General features: G+C 48.1%; 1 protein-coding gene across 12 annotated transcripts in view; it reads left to right on the forward strand.

Moving 5' to 3' along the window:
- NR6A1 (nuclear receptor subfamily 6 group A member 1) overlaps positions 1-13,915 on the forward strand; it is a 258,389-nt gene extending 244,474 nt beyond the window's left edge. For all 12 annotated transcript variants that reach the window (XM_055271123.2, XM_055271126.2, XM_055271127.2 and 9 more), the window contains 3 exons: positions 4,217-4,338; positions 6,301-6,453; positions 8,390-13,915. In XM_055271123.2, the coding sequence (XP_055127098.1) occupies positions 4,217-4,338; positions 6,301-6,453; positions 8,390-8,478 (364 nt within the window). In that variant the 3' untranslated portion in view covers positions 8,479-13,915. The remainder of the gene's footprint in view (positions 1-4,216; positions 4,339-6,300; positions 6,454-8,389) is intronic.
- The last annotated feature ends 5,568 nt before the right edge of the window (positions 13,916-19,483 follow it).

Raw genomic sequence — 19,483 nt, forward strand, 5'->3', positions numbered from 1 at the left:
TTTATTTTTGATACAATAATGGGAGAGATGATGATGATGCTATTTGTAATGATAACAGCTAACAATTATGCCAAGTTCTATCTTAAGTGCCTTACATACATTATTTGTTGAATTCTTACTGCTACCTTGTGTGACTGGCACTGATATTATCCCTGTTCTAGAGATGAGGAGCATGAGGTTGAGAGAGGTGAAAATTAAAGGCTACAAGATAGAGATGGAGCTAAGTTTATCACCTGTATCTGTTGTGCTTCAATGTCCAGCCTCCTTAACATTGCCTTATACTAAATTCATATTTTCCCAGAGCATTTTCAAAAGGTTTGACTTTCTGGAATTTGTCCTGAAACTAGTCTTAGTTTTCATCTTGGAGTCTGTACATGGGTGCTGAGATGGCAATTTCTCTAAGGTTGTGGCTGATGGCCACTCCTGGGGGTAGGTGCATTTAGATGAATGAAAAAGAGACAACTGAGTCTCTCAGCCTCCTTAATGGGACATAACTTACATAGTGTCAGTTTCAGTTGCTGACTGAATGGTCCAGTGGTTTGGGGGATCCTGGCAGGAATGTTTTCCTTGTCCCAGCATGCTTGGGTAATGGGAACCTAGAAGAAGAATGGGTGTGTTTGTCCAACTTTCTGGCTTTGAATGCTGATAATTTGTAGACAGTGAATACAGGGGCATTAAAACTGGAGTGGGCAGATGTGGAGGAGGCACGGCTGCAGGCAAAGGCAGGCCCATGGAACAGAGAACAACTTTGTTTATCAAGGGGTGGGATGCGGGGTGTGGAGGAAAGCTTTGCAGTCAGGCTGTGGAGACTGAGTGGGGGCTGCTAGGCTGGCTGCCAGCCCCCATCACTGCTGGGGGTCCATGGTGGCTGCCTGTTGGAGGAATTTTGGAAAAGAGGGATGTGCTGTCCCCAAGAGAAAGGGCAGATCTAGGGCATATGGACAGGCCAGGCACTTGGGAACTCCTTTGTGTCCCTCAGGTCAAGAGTCAGCCAGGAACAGGTTTGGCACTCCTGGCTAGGGGTCTGGCTGATAGCCACACACCTGCAGGGTCTGGAGTGCCAGAGTGAACACTTGGGGCAAGGGGTTGCTGATTAAAGGACAGAGCATTATCTTTGCTTGCTACATACTCGGCCACCAGACAGATGCTGACACTGCCTCTCCCCTTGTGTCCTCCTTTTTTATGCCCTACCCCATTTCATCCCCACCCCTCCAGGCAGATACTGAAAGAAATTGGCAGTAAAGAACTTTTTTTCCCACTCTCAAGAACATAAATATCCAACACAGTGCTATGATGAGGAGTGGTCTTCACTCCCAGGCACACTGCCTCCTGCAAGTCTTAGCATCCTGGAGGCACTTGCAGGGGCAGTTCTGTGCACTGTAGCAGACCTGACATCCTCCCAGGGCTGGGCCCTGCTCTGAGTTGCTGTGGGGACACAACTCCTAAGGTCCCCTGTGGTAGTATGTGGTTAGCCTTTTCCAGGTAGCAGCTAAGAACAAGACAGGATCAAGGGTAGGCAGTGTAGTGCTGAGAAAAGTCCATATGCTTGGAATTAGAAAACCTAGGTTTGAACATTGGCCTCACCACCACTACCATTTACATCCCGTGCAACCTTGGGGTAGCCACCTCTTTTTCTGCTTCCTCATCCCTAACATGGAAGTGATACTTACTATGTATCCTTCCAGGTTATCAGGAAGGTAAAGTGTAAGCATGCATATGAAAAGGCCTAATACATAATAGAGACTCAGTAAATAACTCCCTGAGCCTTCATTTCCACATGTAAACAAAGGGGGTTATGATTTGTATCCATTCTGTGAATTTATTGGGAATATCAGTAAGATTAAATGTAGGATACTTAATGTGCCTCGCAGGTAGCAGACACTCAACAAATGGTAGAGTGGTAGAAACGGTATTATAGATAGGTGGTTATTGTGGTTATTCAATATGAATCTATCGGCCAGGCTGGGAATGTATCAGTAAAGTTGTAAAAGCCATTGGGCCAGGTGCAGAGAAACTGAGTCAGCCATAGTAGCTCAAATCAGCTAAAAGAATCCCCAGCTCATACTGGGAGCCATGCCAAGGCCAAAGGTCAGCATTCCAAATTGCATGTGCAGTCATCTCTCAGTATCCATGGAGGATTGCTCCCAGGACCCCCATGGATACCAAAATCTACAGATGTTCAAGTCCTTCATATAAAATGGTGCAGTATTTGTGTATAACCTATGCATATTTTCCTGTATATTTTAAATCATCTCTAGAATCCTTATAATACTGGATGCAATATAAATGATGTAAATGCCATGTAAATAGTTATTACACTGGTTTTTTGTTTGGGGGGGGTGTTTTTTTTTTCTTTTTTAGGTTTTTTGGTTGGTTGGTTGGTTTGGTTTTTTGTTTTTTGTTTTATTTTTTTTTTCTGAGACAGGGTCTCACTCTATTGCCCAGGCCAGTGCAGTGATAACAGTCACAGCTCACTGCAGCCTCAACCTCCCACGCTCAGGTGATCCTCCCACCTCAGCCTCCCGAGTAGCTGGGTCCACAGGCACGCACTACCATGCCCAGCTAATTTTTGTATTTTTTGTAAAGATGGAGTTTTGCCATGTTGTCCAGGCTGGTCACAAACTTCTGGGCTCAAGCAGTCTGCCTGCCTCAGCCTCCCAAGGTGCTGCGACTACAGGTGTGAGCCACCACACCCAGCCATTATACTGTGTTTTAAAAATTTGTCTTTTTTTATTGTTGTATTGTTTTATAAAAAAATATTTTTGATGCAGTTGGTGGAACCCAGAGATATAGAACCCATGGATACGGAGAACTAGTTCTACCTGCTGCTGAGGCTCCCCTTGGTGCTTAAAAAGGGCAGGAGCCTCTGGCCCCAACCGGAGCCAGGCTTTCCCCAAGCAAGAGAAAGTGTCCTGCTTGTCCAGAAAGCCTAAGCCTGCAAAGCCTTCAAAGTTAACACAGAAAGCAGTAGATTCCAGAAAGCAATAGTTCATCCCCAGGTGTTCTGGACCCTATCCAGATAGGGCCTTCTTGGCCTGGCACAGGTCTGTAGTGCGCAGATCTGAAGATCTCACCAGGAAGCAGGCCTGAAGCTAAGCTGCTTCTCTTTGTGACTGAGCTATATTTAAGGCCTATCTGGGACCCACTGCCCACTAGCCAGGCCACTCCTAGAATGACTCAGGCCAGACTTGACCTCTTCTTTTATAAACTCCTGCTTCCTGGTTAAGTGTTTGCCTCCTTGATTTTATGGTATCTCCATCTCTGGTATGAAGTATACCCAAAACATTAATCCCCTGAGGTGGCCTAGCCTGGGGCTCCTTTGCCTAAAACTTGGTCTTTCCTCAGAGAGCTCACTCCTATACCCAAAGAAAGGAGCATGGGGGCTTTGAGCCCCTTCTGCTAGGGTACACCACCTTAGATATTGGAAAAACCAAGGCCCTGGGTTCAGGTTCCAAATTCGTACTCTGTCCACCAATTAACTGTATTTGTGGACCAGACCCCTCCCTTCTTTGAACTTCAGTTGCTCATCTGTACAGTGCTGATGATTATCTCACCTAGCTCATAGGGTTGAGAGAATTAAATGTGATAATGCTCACAAAGTGCCCAGCACAGAGGATGGCATGGTATGGAAACTCAGTTAACATTTTCCTCCCTCCTGCCAAAGTCAGGGATGCCAATAAAAATTTTCACTATGCATAACCTCAGCTCTGCTGGAAGCAGTTAACACAAGCAAATCAATCAGCAGCTTTTTTTGCAGTGTGGCAGAGGCTCACATAGAGTCACCATGGCAGCTGCCATTGATAGCAGAGGCTGAATCTCAACAATAGCTGTATCTTAATAATGTTGTACTTCTCCACATTTATATTCCAGACCTTCTTGGGCCCTTGTTAGCCCAAGAATGCAAGCATTATCATTTTGCAGAGGAGGACCTCAAAGCATAGAGGGGTCAGATGACCTTGCCAAGATCTCATAACTTGTGTGTGATGGAGCTGGATTTGAACCTAGATTGACTCTACCTGACCTTGGGAAAAGCAGCTTGCATGAGCTACATTGGCCTGTAGACAAAGCATGGATCTACCTGTACTTCCCAAGTGGCTTTGGATCCCATTTCCCCCAAGCTCAGCCTGTTTAAGGAGCTGTAGGAGCTCTCTGGCTGCCCTTTCCTGGCCCCTACTGGTGTCACAGCCAACTGTTAACACCCATGTCTGTTCCCCAGATTTAGTGATGAAGGGATGGAGGTGATCGAGCGGCTCATCTACCTCTATCACAAGTTCCATCAGCTAAAGGTCAGCAACGAGGAGTATGCTTGCATGAAAGCAATTAACTTCCTAAATCAAGGTGAGTGGCTGGGGTGGGAAAAGGGACCTTTGCAGTGTGGGAGGCAGGCAGTGAGCATTTGCCCTCCTGTTTCACCCCTCCTCACCCTCAGGACTGCCACACACAATCCATCACACCATCTGGGTTTCAATCCAGGAAGACTTGTGCACCCCCTTGTCATCACCCTGACCCTTTATAGTACAGGGAATGCGGGAATGCTTTGGATTTTTTTTTTTCTTCAAACTGAAATGCCACAATCTCTATAACTCATAGAGGAAGGAAGAGGATTCGCTTTGTTTAGTCAGTTTTAATGCATTTGCACACAGACACCAAGGACAGTACATGCGTCATTTTAAATATGTACCAAGTTTACCAGTGACTGAAGAAGAGCAGAGTGACTGATGAAACTATTGGAGATAAGGCCTCTGTGACAGGCTGGCAGTGGTTCAGACAGCCCCTTCAGGGCAGAGCAGGGGTGCATAAATACACACACACACACACACACAGGGCAGAGCAGGGGTGCACAAATACACAGGGCAGAGCAGGGGTGCACAAGTACACACACACACACACCCCAAGCATGGCTTTTAATTAAAAGAATGCCAAATGTGATTCATGTGGAATATTACCTGCAAAGGAGCAGTTGGCAGCTGCTGATAAAACCAGTAGAGGGAGGAGGGTTGTATTCTCTTTTTTCCAAAGTAGCTAATGTGTACTCTGCTCCTATAGTGGCACTGGGCTGTTCTGCTGCCTGTGGCATTGCAAGTGCCCTCGTCCTGTGTCCGATTTTCAGTCCAGAGCTCCTCTCCTCTTGGCCTACTCTCCCCCTACATTGGCCAAACCTCTTCCTGCTTCTACACCATTCATGTATTTATCTGGTGTTCTGCATGCCTCCCTTAGGCCAAGCCCTGTGCTGAGCATTAAAGACATTGAGAACACTTAGACTCCAGGTCTCTGGCCTCAAGAAGTATACATTCTGATGGCACTTGACATATTACTTGTGCCTCAGACGGGGGGTGAACAGTAGCAACTTCTTGAAGGAGGAGAAATCTGAGCTGAGCCTCAAAGGGCGGGTAAGATTTATATATAGAATATTTATGTTCATATTCTATATATAAAAAGGTGTGTGTGTGTGTCTGTGTGTGTGTGTGTGTGTGTGTGTATAGAGAGAGAGAGAGAAAGAGAGAGATCTATTTAGAAAAAATGGAGGGGCCAGGCACAGTGGCTCATGCCTGTAATCCCAACACGGAGAGGCCAAGGCAGGAGGATCACTTGAGCCCAGGAGTTTGAGACCAACCCAAGCAACATAGTGAGACCCCATCTGTACGGAAAATTTTAAAACTTAGTTGAGCGTGGTGGCACACACCTATAGTCCTAGCTTCTCAGGAGGCTGAGGTGGGAGAATCTATTGAGCCAGCTGCAGTGAGCTGTTGATCACACCACTGCACTCCAGCCTAGGTGACAGAGTGAGACCCTATCTAAAAAAAAATGGAGGGACAGCCCAGAAAGAAGATTAAGAACAGAAGTGCATAGGAGGGTGCTGTGTGTGTGTGTGTGTGTGTGTGTGTGTGTTACAAGCGTGAATGTGTAGGTATTGGCAAGGTTTCTGATTGGTTCCAGCGAAGGGCAAATTTAAAGATATTGTGAAGGATTAATTTGTAAAGGTAGGTTATTCAGTCATTTGTTTAGTGTTTTCTGATATTCTCTGGTTCTTTAGGGAATTTGATATGAAGTTGAGAGAAGCCCTAGCCCTCGAGGAGCTCTGTCTGCTTACTGTCCTCTGTATTTTTTTCCTCTCTCTCTCTTATTTCTCTTCCCTTAGGTAGAACTTAGTTCCTCCCTATCAGAGAAGATCTCCTGTTGTGACAATGTTTAGTAACTTAGTTGAAAGATGCACATATTTAAGGAGCTGGTGTTTCTTCCACATTAGAATGCCCATCCCATTCCCTGTGTGTGTGTATGTTTTTTTTTTTTTTTCCACAGATATCAGGGGTCTGACCAGTGCCTCACAGCTGGAACAGTTGAACAAACGATACTGGTACATTTGCCAGGATTTTACTGAATATAAATACACACATCAGCCGAACCGCTTTCCTGATCTCATGATGTGCTTACCTGAGATTCGATACATTGCAGGTAACATTCTGGGTCTTGGGCTCCCAACCCTTCCTTGCTTCTCTTAGCATGTGAAGGGAATGAGGCAAGCAGTGTTTTCAGGGTGCTCATTCCAGCCCATCACCAACTGCATGAAAGAGTTCTCACCCTCGCCCTCAAAAAAGATCTGTTCTAACGAGAAGCTTGCATTCTCTGTAGAGAAGAGAAGTTAATTTCCTGAGCTCTTATGATATGCAGGGTACTTTGTGGCCTTATATCATTTAATCTCACACCAGTCTCCACTGGTGGTTGGCGATATTATAGCCATTTTTTGGATGAGGAAACAGAGACTCAAAGTATCTCAAATTAACTTAATTTCTTGAATTGTATACTTTAAAAGAATGAATTTTATGATACATGAATTATATCTCAATTTTTAAAATTATCTTCATCTCACAGAATTGCCCATGAGCTTTGAGGGATCATTTTATTTAAAGTGATATCTTTAGCTGGGCACAGTGGCTCATGCCTGTAATCCCAGCTACTCAGGAGGCTGGGGTGAGAGGATCAGTTGAGGCTAGGAGTTAAGGCCAGCCTGGGCAACATAGTGAGACCTCATCTCTAAAAAAATTAAAATAAGAATAGGAAAAATAAAGTTTAAAATCCTGTATTTGCAGAAGAATGTTATGTATTGGGGTGTGTGTGTATGTATGTATGTGTGTGTATGTATGTATGTTTCTATGTGGTCTTGATCCCTTCTGAGCTTCCTGACATTTAAATAGGTCTATTTCAATATAAAATCCTGGCTTTTTTGGTTGTTGCTTTGCTTCATGTGGTAAAGATTCTTGTTCTGGCTGTCCAGCACATACTGAGGGGCAGCTCAGAAATGTGACCTATAGACCGGGATTCTTCCTGTAAAATTCAGCAATACGGTTTTTTAATTCAACATAAAAATTCTGGAGAAAGCAATACGATTTTAAAGGAAAATTATTTCAATCTGACAAGGGAATTTTTTTTTCTATTTCTTGGGCCACAAAGCAGTCTAGCAAATGTGAGCTGGGCCTAAACTATTGGAATTTTAGGGGTATTTTGACAGTTTGTCTCAGTATTTTCTAAGCTAGAGTTTACCACATGAGATATTAAGCAGGTACTCTGTGAAATAAAAGGAAGTCAACAATTACACACCACTCTCCTCCATAGAACTGGGTCCTCAGCCTTGGCGGCACTTCCAATCACCTGGAAAACTTAAAAAATAAATGTTTGAGTTGCACCTGGAGAATTCTGGTTTAATTGGAATGGGGTGGAGCCTGGAGATCAATCAGTGTTTTCAAACGGCTCCCCAGGTCACTTAGAGGTACTGTTAGCAGAAGAAACACAGCCTTAGGGATTTACAAATTATATTAGCACACTGAATGCTCTGAGAAGTCCTTCAATCAAGAAATCTGTAAAGCTCTTTTAACCCTGAGTTTCTCAAATGTATTTGCCTCTTTACCCCCGCTCCTTTTTCCCCTAGTACTTTTATTAACCTATTAAACCATTCTGAAGTGCAATATTTTATAGAATATTACCTAGAAAATCTACTGGGGATTGAGGGGGGTGAAGAAAACAGGACAGAAGTTTTTTGGACTACCTCTCAGTTTCAGATTCCTTATCTATAAAATGAGGGTAAAAAGTAGTACACAGAAATAGTGTGAGAATTCAACGAGGTAATGCATTTAACCACCTAGAACAGAGTAAGTATTCCCTGAGTAGTAGAATGATGATGAGTTGGCACCATTACTAGGCTCCCTGGGCACCCAAAGGGGTCTGGATGTTAGGATGTTAGCCCAGTGTGTCCAACCTTTGTGATACTCCTGGCACTTCTCTTGCCCGAGTCACTCAGCAAGGTGATACTCTCCTTCCACCAGCCCAAGGAGGCTGACTGGCCTGTCCACTACAGTGACCACTGCTAACTCTTCTTCTCCCCCCTTGTTCCCAGGAAAGATGGTGAATGTGCCCCTGGAGCAGCTGCCCCTCCTCTTTAAGGTGGTGCTGCATTCCTGCAAGACCAGTGTGGGCAAGGAATGACCTGTTCCAGCGCCCTCCTCAGGCCAACCACAGCGCCTTGGGTGGGCAGGACAGGCTCTAGAGGGAAAAGCCAGAGAGACCAAGATGGAGGCTGTGGAGCAGCATTTCCCGTTGCCTCCATAGCAAGAAGAGTTTTTGTTTGTTTGTCTGTTTTTTTAACCTCATTTTTCTATATATTTATTTCACGACAGAGTTGAATGTATGGCCTTCAACATGATGCACATGCTTTTGTGTGAATGCAGCCAATGCATTTTCTTACAGTTTACAGAATGTGAAGATGTTTAATGTTACAGTGTTGTCATTGTTTAGAAATAGTTCTTTTGTATTTTGAGGGAGAGGGTGGGATGGGGCTAAGATGACTATTTCCATAATGTTGACAAAGATGACTACCTCAATGGAAATGGGGGGTGTGGCCATCCCTACTTTTTCCACATTTTCTCAGCAGACTCATACATTTGTCTGTCAGAGAGCAAATTGCCTTTTTTAGCCACAGAATTGCCAGATAAAACGGCACACTGTAAAGGGGCAAAGTGTTGTTAGGAGATTCACTAAGCAAAGTTGGTGAGACAGCAGCAGGACAGGAGATGGGGATTGAGCCATGTCCTTTGCTTGGAAAGCGTGAAAATTAAGAGAGTAGGGCACAGTGACCATATTTAAGGCAGGTGTCCTTCCACCCAACAAGTCCTAAGGGCAGAAGAATTTCTGTTCTCACACATTGCTGCCCCCCTTACCCCTGCACCACCATCATTGTCTACCACTGCGAACTTTCCATCTAGGCAAAGTCCTGGCAATCACTTGATCCACAGGACTTGCCTCCCAGCTCCCTCGGGGCCGCCAGCTACCTAGTTTCCTTACCTGGATCTCCTGAGGCCCGCCTTCCTCCATCCCGCTCCCTTACACATTTGACTTCCTATTGGCCCTTTGAAAAACCAGCTGAGCAGAATGCCATGTTCTGAAGCCTGGTGCCCACTACTGATCTATTCTTCTTTCACCTTGTTTTCTTCAAACGGTAGTAGGGCAAGGCCAGACTGCAAAAAGAATAGACACTCCCGTTTTGAAATCTGTTCCTCTCCCCTCCCCTTCCTACTGCACCCTCAGGTCTAAATCCAAAAACTTCAGGCTTTTTTAAACAGTGAGAAGGACCATTCACCTGTCTGCTGACCAGAAGTGTTGCCCCTAAGTTCTTCTCCAAGTTCTCCTTTTCTCTCCAGAGTGAGACCAGTTTTCCTCAGGGACCCAGAACACAAAGCCCAAGGCCCAGAGTGGCCCAGCTGCCCCTTACTTCAGCAGTGGACTGGCCAACCAAGGCCTGGAGGGCTGGAGCCAGAAGCACCTGGAAGGGAAGGGGGGCTTTAAACTACCTCAGGTTCCTAATGGCCCGGCTGCTACCTCTGCAGACATGGCCTGGACTCCTTGATCTCTCACTACGTGCCCCACCTCATCCCAGGACGTGTTCCTTACCCTCTTGACTTTGGCCAGCGCCACACCAGGTCTGTCTTTGAACTCTTTCAGGTGCTTTTTCCCTTTTCGCCTTAATGTAGCAGTTGTCCTGCCTACACCCAGGTATCTTTCACAGCCAGTATGGCAAGCAGACCACTTAGTTGGCTGCATGCCTGGGTAGGTTGGAAGGGTCCACGGCACCTTCTTCTGCCTATTTAGTCAAAGGCTGTTTGCTCTCTCCCCAACTCAATCTAGTAAAGCTACCCAGAAGACCACCACGTTGTGTGCATACTGGGTAGTCCATGTCTGATTGTAATTGTTTCTTTCTGGTGAAATGTTACGGGTACCAGCAGAGTGATGATTTTGGCCCTTGATGGATCTAAAACTCAGAGCATTACTCCTCAATGCCGTTTCCCCAGTTGCTCTGAGAAAGAAGAGACATGTTCCTCAGGAAAAGCTCCGGCTAACATGTTCTTCACGTCAATGGGAAGATTCTTGTGTGTTCGTGTGTATCTGTTTATTTCTAAGTTCACGATACTTGTTCCCCCGAATTTTTTTTATTTAACCAACTAGATCACATTCTTTGGCCACAGGCCAGACTGAGCTGCTTTCCTCCAGATCGAGAAGGAGACACATATCACAGATCCCTTCTCTAAGACAGCTCCTGTGTACAGCATTGTTCTTTGCTGAGGCCTCCATCTGTCCAATTATTATTTTTGAAATTGCTTTTCAAATTAAACATTTTACCCGTTGTGTTGGGTGTCAAAAGAAATTGCTCTCTGTTGAGGCAAGAACATGTCTCTCCAACAACGTAGTATTGAACAGAGCAAGTTGTTAATTTGTGGAGTAGGGGAAAGGTTCTGCAAGTTGCCATTGTACAAATCCAGTTTTACAAATGTTTGCAGCAGATTCCACAGAACAAAGAGCCCATTCATTGCCGAGAGCCCTGCAGAATCTCTGAGCCAAGTGGCCGTGTGTTCCGAGCCGGAGCCTGACCTGTGGACCGTCTTTAATGTCTTCTGCACCAGTCCTTTTATGACGTGGGCTTTTTTTAAACAGGGTAAAGTGAATGTGTTGCATTGCAAACTCAGGTATTACGAGGAGAAGGTAGGAGTGTAGCTAGCAGCGTGGAGACATTAGGTCAGCCACTAGATGTATTTGTGAATTTGGTTTGAAGGACACAGAGAAAGGTTGGAGGGGGAGGTTTGGTATGTTTGTTTTTTGCTTTCTTCCCCATAATGTTTGGTTAACAGGTAGCCTTTTTGCTAGTGGAAGGAGAGAAAAGTTGTGCATGTTTTCTCTAATTTCTCTTTCTGCCCTCTCTCTGATCCCCAACCACCAAAAGCACTCACTTTGAGTGAGATTTTTTTTTTTTTTTTTTTGAGACGGAATCTCGCTCTGTCGCCCAGGCTGGAGTGCAGTGGCGTGATCTTGGCTCACTGCAAGCTCTGCCTCCCGGGTTCACGCCATTCTCCTGCCTCAGCCTCCCGAGTAGCTGGGACTACAGGCACCCGCCACCATGCCTGGCTAATTTTTTTTGTATTTTTAGTAGAGACAGTGTTTCACCATGTTAGCCAGGATGGTCTCGATCTCCTGACCTCGTGATCCGCCTGCCTCGGCCTCCCAAAGTGCTGGGATTATGGGCGTGAGCCACTGTGCCCAGCCGAGTGAGAATTTTTTTGCCATAAAAATACGACTACATGGAAAAGGAGAATCCCACCTCCTTGCACTACGTTGAAACATGCAAGCCTTTCCCTCCCTCTCCTTTTTGATGTTTTCTTGTCCCAAGACAAAAGTTTGGCATCTTGGAACTTATTCATGCTCTCTGGCTGCCTTTGTAGACTTTTGGAGTCCTTTGCAAGGTTTGGTGGTCTTGTCCTTAATCTGGAGAAATTCCCCAGAATCTGTCTCAAAGTACTCAACCTGGCTCAGAGGACACCCAGCCTCTATGCCCCACTCACAAGAGAGGTGGGCAAGCCCCCAGGGATAGGAGGAAGTAGGCAGGATCCTCCCTGTCCTGTTCCCCAGAACCAGAGCAAGGAATGGGGAATCCTAAGGGTTTCTATGGCATCACTGAATGTCACCCACTCCACATCAACCTGCCTCTCACCTGCCACCCTTTTTCAGGGAGGTGAGTACTTGCCGTGGTCACTGTTACCAGATCCTTAAAATCCTGGGCTCTGAGCTAGCTGCGTTGCTCTGTTACCCATTTCCTACATTTGTTTGTTTGTTCTTGATTTCCTGGGGGAATGGGACTGATGGAGACAGACAAACCCACTGTGGGCAGCATCTAAGCATGTCCAAGGTTGGTTGAATTAAGGGAACCCTGGCTTCTCAGCAGGACAGAAAGCTGAGCTGTGGTTCCAGGCCCTCCTCTCTGGGCCCCTGGTGTATATCTTTTTTCCTTGTTGCTTTTGAAATTTTTGCAATTGTTTTAAGAATCCAGTCTTTCAGGCCAGCCCTTTTATTAAGCTTTGAATTTTTTAATTGATTTTTTTAAAGTAAAAAACAAAAAAAAACCCAAAAAACAAAATTTAACAAAAAAATCCGCTACTCTTATTCCCCTGCCTCCCCCTACCCCAGCCCGTGAGAGTTCCCTTGCACTCCCCTCTGCCTTTGCAATTGATCATCCTCCCTTTCTCCTTGGCTTGAAGCATCTATGTCCAGTGTCTGTGAAATGATGTTTTATCTGTGTGTCAGGATGAGAAACGGCAGTCATTCCACCAAGTGTTGGAAACTGGTTAGCCTGGAGACAAGGGTTTCTGGGGCCACAGCTCAGGGATGTGTATTTAATTACAGGATCCCCAGAAACTCCTCTCTAGGCTGCCACAGCAACATTTTTTCTGGGCTTGGGAGCCATACCTGAACTGTTTCCTCCAAGGCGGGAGCTCCAGAGAGCCTGCCAAGTCTGGAGCAAGCAGGGGCTTCCGCTTTGGCCAGACCTGGGCCACCATGAGACTTGAAGGCTTCTAGCTGTCCTATGACACAAGCCACGGTGGCCCTGCCCCTCCACGCTCATAGAAGCCTGGTCCCTCTGTCTAGCCCAGTCCCCATCTAGCGTCCGTCTTCTGGGCCTGAAGCCCTAAATGGGCCACAGCCTGCACAGGAATCAAAGTGTAGGCTCAAAGGGAGGTGGCGAGTAAGGTCAGCGCCTGCTCCAAGCCCAAGAACAAAAGTTGTGTTACTGGTGGAGGCTAGTCCCCCAGCTCTAGCCCTGCTGTCTTTGCCCTGTGATGACCATTGTTTTCTTTCTCTAAGATGTCTTGTAATAGATGATAATGTTGTTGATTCAGATTTCCATGAAAAAGAAAAAAAAAACTACCTCTTAAGTGACATCCTGGTCGATTCCTCTCTGAGGAATCCTGTGGGAAAAGAATACTGTAGCTCCTGCTCTGTTTACGTTTCTGTCGGGAAAGAAGCCCCGCCTGCCCTGGGGTGTTGGTGTTTTTGTCTGTGTTGCCATCCCAGGTCTGCCACAGGGGCTGGTGGCTGCATTGTAAGGTCTGGGCTGTGTCTGGGGATTCCTTCCCACCTACCCAGCCAGGGACTAGTCACCCCCCTGAAGAGGCCTCCATTTCCTTCCTGTGCTCCAGGGCATAGGGAGCACCACTCCCACAGACACTACCTTCAAGGGCTCTAGTGGCACACACATCCACGAGCATACCCCTAGGTTACCTGCCCTAGGTCCACCTCCACCCACAGTCCTGTGTGTAGGAATCGAGGAAACGGGATGTCCCTGTGCCCTTGTCCCCAAAGGGCCGGCCAAGGGCTGCCTGCCAGCCTGACTCCATCAACCCTGCATGACCAAATGACAGCTGGCGGGCTCTGCAGGCTACCCAGGCCCTCTGCTACCTCCCACCCTGCCAGCTGGCAAGGGATGGGCCCTGTTCTGTGAATTGACTACCTGTGGAAATGTGACCAATTAGTGTGAAATGCATGTTTAGCAAGTGTTAGGTACTGTATTTGAACCAATAAATGTGAATCCTTCTGCACATGGCATCTGTCTATGAAGCTTGTCTGGGGTTCTGGGGAGGGATGATGGCGTGTCCTGAGGCTCTGGCTTGTGCCTTCAGACCTGTGGCTCTTGCTCGTAGCTGACGCCCACCTCACTTCTGTTGCTGAGGCTCTGGCAGGGGGTGGTGTCTCGGAACTAGCTGAATCAATGAACCAGCACTGACTGAAGTGCCCACCTTGTGTGCCAGGCACCATATTGAACTTCAAGGATTATTACTTCTATTTTATAAGTGAAGAAACTACAGTTGAGTGAGGTGAAAAGACTCTCCCAAGGTGAGTGGCACAACCAGAGAAGTGAGCCTAGTGGAGAGGCAGATACAGACCTTCGCAGTGCAGGGGGGATGAGGTTGTCATTAGGGATGTATGTGGGGTTGTAAGGGCCTGGAGAAGGAGTGGCTTGTTCTATGGAGGATAGTCAGGAAGAGCTTCACAGATGAGCGTTGTTGAAGGTGGCCCTTGAAGAAAGTCACGAGGCAAAGGGATCCACAGGCCAGTTAGAGGGATCCATGTCCAAAGGCCTGGCTGTGTGTCAGAAAGATGGGAGTGTTCAGGTATAACAAGAGGCTGTCATGGCAGGAACGGTGGCAGGTGGGAGGGATTAGCAAGAGTTGAGGCTGGAGAAGCAGTTGGGAGCCTTGGATGCCACATTCAAGAGTGTGGGGAAAGAAAGCTGTCTGCTGCGTCTTGGGCAAGAGAGCAGCATCATGGTGCAGGAGAGGCCGATGGATGGTCTAGGATGCACTGTGCTCTAGCAAAGTAATACTCTCTTTCCAGAGAATAGGTGAGGTCTATTAATAGCTTTTCTAGAGCTGAAAAAATGGAGGCTCTAAGAGATCAAGGGATGTGGCCCAAATCACACAGGAGTGTTAAGTTCGTACTTGAACCCAGATCTGCCCAACTGTCCTGTAGGCCTGCTCATATGATCAGAGAAGTGGCAGAGTTTGGGTTGAGGGGTGTATGAAGACAGATGGGAGAGATGAAGGCTTCTCAGGCTGGGAAGATAAAGGCTGAGGAGGGTTTGATCAAAGTCTGTTAATCCTCTTCTCTGAAATGAGGGAAGCCCAGCTGCCTTCCCATTCCTCAGCCTCCAGCACAAGAAACCAGAGAGCCCTTGAGTTTTGAAAGAGATGGGTTTAGAACAAAGGAAATGCTGCAGAACGAATTAATAGACTGTCTTCCTTGCCCCACAAGAGGGAACAGATACACAGAGGTGCCGGGAGGAGAAGGGACGCATTGGCCCACCGCCTCGTGAGTCCAGGCGCTGTGATTGGTGCTTCACGTGTGTCGTCTCAGTAATCTTCATAACAGCCTTGCAAGGGGTAGGTCTCAGCCCCATTTTTCTAATAAGCAAATTGAGGCTCAAGGAAGTTGCTTCAGATGATACATTAGTCAGTGGCAGAATTGGCTTTTGAATCCAGGTCTATCTGATAGTAAAGTTACAACTGGCTTCCTCCCTGCTCAGCCTTAGCAATTCAGTAGTGCTGAATGTGGATGTCCAGTTTGTAGCAAAGCTCACTAATGGCCTTTGGGTGAACCTTTTGCCATAAAAACAAAATAAAAATAAAAAACATTAATAAAGGATTAATTCTGTAAGAGGTGAATGAACAGACCCAACCAAAGTGAGCTGAAAAGCGGTGCTGCCCAGATATGTGGAATACTGCAGGCGCTACATCAGTATGGCTTCTCAGAACACAGACCTTCCCCCCCACCCCCCGCCACCCTGAGATGGTTCCATGGAAAAAGCCAGAATTCTGTTGCCAAAAATATGGGAAGTGCTGCACTCGCTCTGTCGCCCTCATTGATTTTCAGCCCTTATTGGCATATTAAAGGCTCAAGAAGCCCCACCTGAAGAAAACTAATGTTGTTTAACCCAGGTTCTACCGAAAGCATTTGAGCATTGGACATTTTTGCCTCCTGTTAAAATTCTGTTGGGATAATATTACATGGAATAAAAGGACACTGCTCTAAATACATAAATTGCTGCTTATGTGACACTGAGCTTTCAGTTTCCTGGGTGCCAGCCAATAATATGGAAGAATAATAAAGTAACATCTAGAAAACAAAGCAAAGCTCTGTGCTAAGTATTTTGTGTGCATTAGAGTACTACTGATTCCCCAGAGCAACGCAGTGAGGTTAATGCTATAATGATCCCATATTACAGAGAAGAAAACTGAGGCCCAGAAAGGGTAAGTCATTTGCTTGAGGTTACATAACTGGCAAGATGTCAGGAATGAATATAAACCAAATGTCAGGAATGAATAAAAACCGGCATCGATTGAGCACCTACTATTGGGGAGGATCTGTGCTGCAATTCTTATCCCTGTGCAAACCCTCAGAGGTACGTAAGACCATCTGCATACCTGAAGAAACAGGGAAGGCTGGCTACTCCAAATTAAGTCAGAGTCTGAAGACAGAAGCCCCTGGAAATGATGGCAGGGGAGAGTGCTGGGATGAGGTTCGGTCTGACTACACAGCTCTTTGCAGGGGTCGTTTCCTTCAAGCAGTCTATGAGACAGCAGGCACATCAACCAGAGATCTCACCACCTGAGTTGTCATTCCAGCTCTTGCCCTTCCTGGTTGTATGTGACCTTGACCCAGATAGATGCTTCTCTGATCCTCACTTTCCCTGTCAGACAAATGGAGGTGATGGTACCTGTGTCCTGCGGAACAGGGCAGGGTTAAGGAAGATCGAGTGTGGCTGGCTTAAAGTTGGGTCTCAGGGAAGTCAATACATGAAAGGAGGCTAGGTACGGGGAGCTGTTGCCCCTACACCCCAACAGCAGAAACTTAGCAGAGCCAGGAGCCTTGGCCTGGCTGCCCATCAGGGTTTTAGGTCCACAGTGGTAATCAGTCTCTCAGATCCTATGGCAAAAGTGCCCAACTGCCAGACCCGGGGCTCTTGGAGTCTTGTTCCCTTGGCAACAAGTCTCACCATGGAGACCACAGCCCCATCCTTGCCCTCCCTGCATGCTGCCTCTCCACAAACCTTCCTTGTTCAACACCCAGTCCTAGGAGCAGTGTAGGTACTGAGGAGTGCTTCCAGGAGGCACTTCCTCAGGTGAGGAGTTGGAGGCAAACTCCCATTTTTTGAGTGTCCACTTTATGTGTGGCAAGGTCCATAGGCATCGGCTACATACGTGGTCTCGTTCAGGTTAAAAGCCAGGTGCTCACCCTGTTTTCCGTAAGTGGAAACTGAGGCTCAGGGAGGCAACATGGACCAGCTCAAAGTCTCACAGCTAGTTGGTGTTGGGGCTGAGACCTGAATCCAGGGCTTCTGACTCAGGAACCCATGCTTTTTCTGCAACTCCCTATTCCCACCCATATTACCAAGACACAAAGCCTCCAGCCACAATGTGAGGAGGGCTGGGTACCCGGGCCTCTGCCAGCAGCACGAGCAGCCAGTCAGCAGCCCTCTGAGGTCTGGGCTGGGCCCAGCACCATTACAGGAGGAACTGTACTATTTTAAGCCAGGGCCGGAGGGCCCCTTGTGGGCACAGGGAGGGTAGCCTGGGGCCCTTGGCCAGCTTCCCGGAAGTCCCCATGGCCTCCCTTCTCTCCCGCTAGCAGGTTTCTGAGGCAGTGACTTCCCTACAAACAGGAAGGAGGCTCTCAGGCTGGGAGACCTCCAGCCCCAGCTTCCTCCCCCTTGCTGCCACCCCCAGGCTTCTCCACTACATGGGGGAGCCCTCCAGCGCCAGGCCCTGTCAGTGTCCATCATCCAGGCTGACTCCTAGCAGTGGGTGGGAGGGGGCCTGAATTTGGGCTCCCTGGGCTGCCCCAGCTCACCCACTACAGTTCCAAGGTCTCTGCTTGCCGAGGCCCTTTGTCCCTCACCCAAGCCTGAGTTCTCATAGACGTTCCCACTCAGCTGGCCACTGTGAGCTAGAAAGAAGAGTGTCAGTATCCTTAGATGTGGCCCCATTCAAGGACCCCAGAGAGAGAAAAGAAAAACAGACTAAGAGGCTGAAAATAGCAGAGAGAAACAAATTAGAACATGATTAAGATACCGACAGTGACAGATTCATCATGACAGAGATGAAAGCAGAGACAAGCGAAGAGACACCAGAGATGGCCGTGCAGGGCTGGAGCCGAGAGCAGGGGGTGGTGCAGCGTGATGGCTCCTGACCACCCTCCAAGCACAGGCCCTGTCTCGGAGCTGTGGGGGGGGCCCACCGGCTGTGTGGCTGAAGTGGAATGTGGGGAGCAAGGCTGGGTCACCCCTTGAGGGCCAAGCGTGTGCACCGAGAGATAAGCTACCCCAGGCTGGGGGCCCCAGCTGTACTGCACGCTCCAGGAGCCTGGTGGAGAGGCCAGACCCAAGGCTGGAGCCCAGCTCTGCCAGATGCCACCTTCTGCACCTCCTACGGGGGCTCCCCCAGGCCTCATGTTCTGAGGGTCCCAGGTCCTCTGCCCAGCCCCGGGGCCAGCAGATTCTGGGTGCATCCAGTTCATAGAAGAGCAGTATGGACCCTGGGAATAGTACCAGCCACAAAGAGGCTCCTACCTCGCTTCTCCAGCGTGGGCTGCAGTCCTGGGTCAGGTGAGAGGTCGGGGGGTAGGGGCCCTAAGCTGAACACGCAGAGCAGGGGCTCTAGCAACCTGTGAGGTGCTGAAGAGTGCTGTGGGGGCGCAGCTCTTCACTGCACTCTGTGAGCTGTCCCCGTGTGGCACTGTGCACTCATGTGCCTGAGTGTGTCCACGTGCTTTCTCGAATGTGCAAAGATGTATGTGTCCACGTGTTGCCAGGAGCCCCAATCTGCCTCCACAAGTCCTTGTTCTCAGTCTAGAGAAGTGGCCCCAGAGGCACCTGGTCTTTCCCATCCCCACGAAGTGGTCCAGCCCAGAGAGCCACCAGGCAGAGGGGGAAGAGCGAGCAGGTCTATTGCAGGCCCCTAGCCCCCCTCCCCACACTGCAGCTGAGGCTCCCGCCGGCCACGGCCTTGACCCAGCACTATGGACTTCTCTGACATTGGCATCGGATCTGAACATCTGGCAGCAGGCTGATAAGGGGTGCAGCGGAAACAGCCTCTGCTGCCGCCAGCAGGCCCGCCCCCTCCGCTGCCCTGCACGGGGTCTCCACATCCACCCTCCCTCCACCTCCAGCTCTCCAGGCTCCGGCCCTTCCCGCTTCTTGTTCTCTGCCTCAGTCTCTCTCTCTCGGTCTGAATCTCTCTCATCTCTACTCTCTCTCTTCCTCATTTCTTCTCGCTCTCATTTCTTCTTTCCCCAAACCTCACCACTCTGAATTTCTCTGTCATCCTCCCTCCCTCCCCGACTGGGTCTCCCCTTTCTCTCTCTCTTCATATTTTCTGCCCAAGCCTCTGCAGCTTCTCTCTCTTTTTCTAGCCACCCTTCCACTCTGCAGCCTGAGGATTCTGTCCCTCTCCCCTCTCTCTGTTTCAGTTTCTGGGTCTCTGGTTTGTTTGTTCCTTATCCCACCTCCAGGAAATGGGCCTGGCACTTTGGGAAAGTCCCCACTTAGGAGAGAGCCCCTGGGCTTTGTTTGCCTGGGGAGGGAGGTTGGGGGCGCCTGGGTCAAGACTACACCCCT

Source organism: Symphalangus syndactylus, chromosome 3, assembly GCF_028878055.3.
Source record: "Symphalangus syndactylus isolate Jambi chromosome 3, NHGRI_mSymSyn1-v2.1_pri, whole genome shotgun sequence".
Taxonomy (NCBI): Eukaryota; Metazoa; Chordata; class Mammalia; order Primates; family Hylobatidae; genus Symphalangus; species Symphalangus syndactylus.